Source organism: Microtus ochrogaster, chromosome 19 (genome assembly GCF_000317375.1).
Source record: "Microtus ochrogaster isolate Prairie Vole_2 chromosome 19, MicOch1.0, whole genome shotgun sequence".
NCBI classification, from domain to species: Eukaryota; Metazoa; Chordata; class Mammalia; order Rodentia; family Cricetidae; genus Microtus; species Microtus ochrogaster.
Window position 1 is genome coordinate 30540703 of NC_022021.1, and position 6816 is coordinate 30547518.

Sequence of the window (6816 nt, forward strand, 5' to 3'; positions counted from 1 at the left end):
AGAGAGAGAGAGAGAGAGAGAGAGAGAGAGAGAATAAAAACAAACAAATCTGGGCCTTCTGTGCAATCTCAGTCACAACTCCAGCAAGTCTTAAAATATGAATTGACAGAGTGACTGTAAAATTCCTCTGGAAATGCAAAATTCCCAGAATACCATCAATAAATTTGAAGAAGCGCTAGAAGTTCCCCAATTTAAACCTTGTTTTAAAACCACACTATCCAATATGCATTAGCATATAGACAGACAAATCAATGGAGCAGAAGAGTCTAGACACACAGAGGTATTTATTAAATCTGTTGGCATGCAAAGCCATGGGTTTCATTTCCATATGCACATATCGGTTCTTGCTGCCCCAGTGGCCACTGTCCCGATAAGTGACCCCTTCCTCACCTTCTGCTTCCTCACCTTCTGCTCTCATTCACACCCATCCCATGATGCTCTCTAGTTCCTCCTCCCCCTGCTCTTTAGACTCTTCTTCTCCTCATATTTACTTCTCTACTTTTTTCTTTTTAAAAAAACTCTGAAACACACCTTTTATTATATTTTTTTAAATATTTATTTATTTATTACGTATACAATATTCTTTCTACATATATGCCTGCAGGCCAGAAGAGGGCACCAGACTTCATTACAGATGGTTGTGAGCCACCATGTGGTTGCCGGGAATTGAACTCAGGACCTTTGGAAGTGCAGGCAATGCTCTTAACCACTGAGCCATCTCTCCAGCCCCCTTTTATTATATTTTGAGACAGATTCTTAGTACATTTTGTAGACCCGCTTGGCCTTGAAACTTACAGCCATCCTCCTGGCCCTGCATCCCAATTTCTACGATTACAGGCTTACATCATGCTCTTGGCATTGAATCTGCCTTTTTAGAAATAAAAATTTGGGCTGACAGACGGCTCAGCCATTAAAGATTAGGCTCATAGGGGCACAACCAAAAGATAAGAAATGGAGGGTTCCACTAAGGTTTATCTTGTAAGAAAGCTCACCCTTTCCAAAGCCCAGGCTACACCCTGATGAGGTCAGTAACAGAGGGCTGTTCTCAGTCCTTCAGGCTTCAGTAGAAGTACGCTTCCACTGGGTTTCAAAAGCTCTGGGCCTCATACACCTGCTGAAGGCTTTCTCCTTCCTGTTGACCTACCGAAGGGACTAAGTCTAGAAGGTTGTAGGAAACTCCAACAACACAAAGCATGCTGCTCTTGCCAGGCATCACCCAACGACAGCACCAGTGAGCAATGCCAGAGGGTGCTCTGTGATGTTTTTGTTTGTTTGTTTGTTTTGGTTTTGTGAGACAGGATTTTTCTGTGTAGCCCATGACTGTCCTGGAACTCACTTTGCTGACCAGGCTGGCCTTGAACTCACAGAGATCTACTTGCCTCTGTCTCCAAGTCCGGGAACCAAAGGAGTGCACCCCTATGCCTTGCTTAGCTCACTGAGTCTCTAGCCTTTTGTTGTTGTTGTTGGTGGTGGTATACTCACTGGTTATATACCTTAGAAAGGTTAAAAAAAGACACCAGAAAAGATATACATATTGTGCTGACTGTTCTTGATTGTCAACTTGACCACTTCTGGAATTAACTAAGACTCAGGTGGCTGGGCACACTCGTGAGGGATTTTTCTTAAATCATTTGAAGTGGGAAGCCCCACCTTTAATCCGGGTCTTTTGAGGTGGAAACATCCACCTTCAATCTGGGTCACACCTCCTGCTGGAAACCTATATAAAGGACATGGATGAAGGAAGCTTTAGCTCTTGGGCTGCTTGCTCTCACGCTTGCTGGCAAGTCCAGCCCATCACTGGTATTAGAGCCTCCTTCTTCAGGATCCCAGTGTATACTGAAGACCAGCTGAGACATCCAGCCTCGTGGACTGAGCAACTACTAGATTCTTACACTTTGTGTTGGTAGAACCTCATTGTTGAAATAGCTGGATGGACCACAGACTGCAAGCCACTCTAATAAAACCCTGTGTGTGTGTGTGTGTGTGTGTGTGTGTGTGTGTGTGTGTGTGTGTGATCATTCTGTTGGTCCTGGTCCATTAGAGAACCTTGGCCAATACACATACATATATGCACACAGTTCCCCCATATTCTGCTTATAATAAGCCCATGAAAAAACTGTAACAAAATCAACCAGAGGTCGCCTTTCTTTGCTCACCTTCCTTAGCAGCTGAATTGCCTTTCTGAGCTCTCCTTTGGCAAAACAGATGCTGCCCATATTATAAAAGGTCTCGGCTACTTTTTCACCACAGACACCATAGATGCCAGAATTCAGTGTACACATTAGCAGTCTGTAAGCCTCCTAGGGGGTAAAAATTCAAAATAAAATTAGCCATGTCTATGATGTGGGTAGGCGAAAGGTCCTTTTCCCCACAATGACACAATCAGTCACGAGCAGTCAGTGATGACGACTCATCCAGTACTCTACCATATGCTGAATTAATGTTCCCGCTGATAGTTAATGCCAATTAATTCGTATATAAGGTACCAGCTAATCTTCACGCTGTTCTATGGGATGGGAGCTTTAGCTGTGCTTACTTTACAGAATGGAAAGAGGACTAATAAAAGCTCAGCTCTTTCTCAAGATAGCTTTGGCCATAGAGTCAGGATTCCATACCAGCCTAAATTCCATGGCTCCAACTTTTTGTTTCTTCCACTTTTTAAACTTTCAGAAAAGCCCAAGATTAGCAGACTCATAAAATTTCTACCCAGATTTACAGTGTTTACCACTTCTCCACATTTATTTTATTGCTACTGTCTTATACATATGTATATATGAAGATGAGTACATATGCATATATTGTTATTGAAAATCAGTTGTAAGCCGGGCAGTGGTGGTGCACGCCTTTAACCCCAACACTCGGATCTACAAGAGCACGTGCCAGGACAGGCACCAAAACTACAGAGAAACCCTATCTCAAAAATTAAAAAAAAAAATAAGAAAGAAAGAAAGAAAAGAAAGAAAATCAGTTGTAGACACCGAGAAACTTTACTCCTAAATATTGAACCCTTTGTAGACTATATAGTATACCATTGCCACTCTAAATGGTACATGGACACAATACTATCTACCAGACATGTAGATTTTCTAATTGTTTTAATATTATTTATAATTTAATTTTTTTCTTTTTTCTTTTTTCTTTTTTTTTTTTGGTTTTTCGAGACAGGGTTTCTCTGTGGCTTTGGAGCCTGTCCTGGAACTAGCTCTGTAGACCAGGCTGGTCTCGAACTCACAGAGATCCGCCTGCCTCTGCCTCCCGAGTGCTGGGATTAAAGGCGTGCGCCACCACCGCCCGGCCTTATTTATAATTCAAAAAAGAGGAACATGTCTGATCGTAGTTTGCGCTTTTGTTTTTTGGGCTTCTTCTCCACAGCAGTTCTTCCCTCCCTTTCTCTTCTGTACCATTGACATTTACGACAGTCCAAGCCCCTCGTCTCCAGTACAGTGTTCTCCCTCTCTGCTTGCTCCACGGCAAAGTGTTCAGTGTAGACCCAGAAACCGCTCCTCATGTCAATTGTCTGCATTTGCCTTTCCGATATTTTGTCTTTTTAAAAAATCTTTAAAATGTCATTTTTAAATTAGCGTATAAAGTTGCAGGTTTCCATGAGATGGTTATACTTACATCATTCAGGTCAATTCTGCACGCACACACCTGCTGTCCACATACCTCCCTTCCTTCCAGGCTTCTTTCCTCCTCCTCCTCCATTTGTTTCCCTTTCTTTAAACCCCCGCCCCAGAATCATGGGTACCCTTCTAATTTCCCAGCCTTTAGTCATGTTGACTCGCACCTGAATACACATTCTTTTTCTCTTTGGAAGCTGCTTTTGTTGTGAGGCTGTGCCTGGCCTGAAACTTGCTATGTAGACCAGGTTAGCCTGATAGAGCTCTGCTTGCCTCTACCTCCCAGAGCTGGGATTAAAGGTCTGTGCCACCATGCTGAGCCTGAATATACAAACTTACTGGCGGTTACGATCCACATGTGAAAAGGGACATTTGGTGTTTGACCTTCTGAGCCTGGGCTACCTCCTTGAACAGTGGTTCTCAACCTTCCTAAGGCTGTGATCCTTTAACACAATTCCTCATGTTGTGGTGACCCCCAAGCCATAAAATTACTTTCATTGCTAATACATAACTGTAATTGTGTACTGCTATGAATTGTAATGTAAATATTTATGCTTTCTGGTGGTCTTAGATAAACCCCATGGAAGGGTTGTTCCATCCCAAAAGGGATCGAGACCCACAGGTTGAGAAATGCTATCCTCATACTACAATGCTTTTCATTTCCACCTCTTTCAGGAAAAGTCTTTCTTCTTTCTTTCCTTTCTTTCTTTTCTTTCTTTCCTTCCTTTCTTTCTTTCTTTCTTTCTTTCTTTCTTTCTCTCTCTCCTTTCTTCCTTAATTTTCTTCCTTCCTTCCCCCCCCCCTCTCATTTTCTAGACAGCTTTTCTCTTTGTAGCCTTGACTGTCCGGAACTCACTTTGTAGACCAGGCTGGACTCGAACTCACAGAGATCCACCTGTTTCTGCCTCCCAACATCTTTCTTTACCCACTGATTAAATCTAACTGTACCACATATCCATCCATACTCGGTGGATATTCAGGCTGATTGCACTTCCTTGCTATTGTGAAACAAACAGCAATGAAGGCAGATATGCAAGTATCTCTGTAGTGGGACAGGTAGACCACTTCTGGGCAAATGGCTGGGTTGTGCGGCAGTTTTAGTTTTACATTTTTGAGATGCCGCTACACTGATTTCTACCAACAGTAGACAAAACGGTTCCTCCTTCAACATATCACTGCCAGCATTTGCCGCCATCTGTTCTCTTAATTCCTAGAAATTTCTTTTCTTGATTTTCTAGCCATTCTCACTCAGGTGAGATGGAATTTCAATGACGCTTTAATTTGCGATTCTCTGACGGCTGGCTACAGACATTAGCCACTTTAATACACATTTATTGGGTATCTGTACTTCTTTAGAGCACTGCTTGTTCAGGTCATTGTGTACTTTTCTTCACCCTCCCCTTGTGAATCTAGTGTTTGCATTTCTTTATATATCCTAGGCATATCTACTTGTAAACATGTATTATTTAGGAAGAGTGAAGAGGTTTAGCTATTCAGTTCCTGCTGTACTCTCATGAATTATGTATGGCACTGCCTAAATACCCATTTTAGAATATATAAACAGAACATTTCTTTAGTACGAAGTTGAACATATAATCATCATTTTTATGTGCTGTGTGGAACCAAACAGTTTACATATTTTAATATCTTAATAGTTTTGAGAATTTCAAACGTGAGTATGCTATATTTACCTCATTTCTACCCTTCATTCTCTTCTCTCCAACTTCTTCCACACAGCCCCTCTCCCACACACATTCCCTTCTCAAGTTCACGACCTCTTCCATATGTATATGGAAGTTCACCATGTAGGCTTGACAACATATTAGGGGGTTCACCCCTGAAGAAAACTTGGTTCTCCCTCCCTCTTCAGTCACCGACTGCCTGTAGGTCTTCATCTGGGCATGCACCTTGTGAACTTTTCCCTTATTGGTACGTCCACTGGTATGGTCTTGTGCGGGTTTTATTGTTGGGAGTTCAAGGGTGCAGCTTGCATGTTCTGACCAGAGAAACCACCTCACAGCAGTCTTCCTGGTCCTCTGGCTCTTACAATCTTTCTATTTCCTCTCTTGCAAGGCTTGTAATGCTCCCTGAGTCTTAGGGGTTGTTGAATGATACATATTTAAGGATAACAGCTACTACTTTTCAGCAAATCATGCCAATAGTTCAGGAATCTCAAAACTCCATGCTTTTGCATTTTTCAGAATAAGAAAGTGTAGATATAGTTGAAAGATATCTCCATTTATTTTTCTCAGTATTCAAAAATAATTTACCTACCTAAGTAAATTTATTTCTAAGTATGTCCTCTTTTTTATACTCATATAAATGGGATTTTCTTTACTTTTCAGATTTTCCATTAATAGTGCACGGATACAAAACCCATTTTTGTGTTTTTTTATCTTTTCTAAAATCATTGAACTTACTAGACTTACTAGGTTGTGTGTGTGTGTGGAGAGAGAGAGAGAGAGAGAGAGAGAGAGAGAGAGAGAGAGAGAGAGAGAGATCTTTCATCATTCTGAAGAGATAATTCAGTTCTTTTTCTAATTTGAATACTTTTTTGTTTCTTTTTCCAGACTACTCCCTTGGCACTTTCAGCACATTAAAAGGAGGTGTTGAGAGTGGACCTTCTTGTCCTGCCCCTACTCTATAACACTCAGGGGAAAAGCTTCCAGTCCCCCCCCCCCCACAGACTCTGATACCAGCATGGGCTTTTCATCTGTGGCCTGCCTTAGGTTGTGGAAATTTTCCTTCTGTTCTGGGACTCTACAAGGAGCCTACAACTCACACCTGGCTTGGAAGTAGGCTAAAGAATTCCTTCTCAAAGCAGAAGATGTGCAATCAAACTACACATAAGCAACCTCATGAAATAGTTGTTGAGCACATACTACGTGCTAGGAACTGTTTGCCACACTGCGTGCGGAGCAGTGAACGAAGTAGAGAACAGTTCCTGCCCTCAGGGAGCCTCCTTTCTAGACAGCGGAGCCATTGATCCACAGTCCTGCTTTAGAGCAGATTAGAACTCACTTGCACTCAAGGCCCTTTTTGTCTGTTTCCAAGAGCTCGTTATTCTAGAGAGCACATGGTTTTAGAAGAGGAGGGCTGTGAACATCCTTAGTCATCAGAGAAATGCAAATCAAAACAACTCTGAGATTCCATCTTACACCTGTAGGAATGGCCAAGATCAAAAACACTGATGACA

At 42.0% G+C, this 6816-nt stretch overlaps 1 protein-coding gene across 1 annotated transcript in view; it reads right to left on the minus strand.

Moving 5' to 3' along the window:
• Positions 1–6816, minus strand: part of Ttc23l (tetratricopeptide repeat domain 23 like) — a 48832-nt gene that overhangs the window by 9796 nt on the left and 32220 nt on the right. The window contains exon 10 of the mRNA XM_026783810.1: positions 2157–2300. Coding sequence (XP_026639611.1) covers positions 2157–2300 — 144 coding nt within the window. The remainder of the gene's footprint in view (positions 1–2156; positions 2301–6816) is intronic.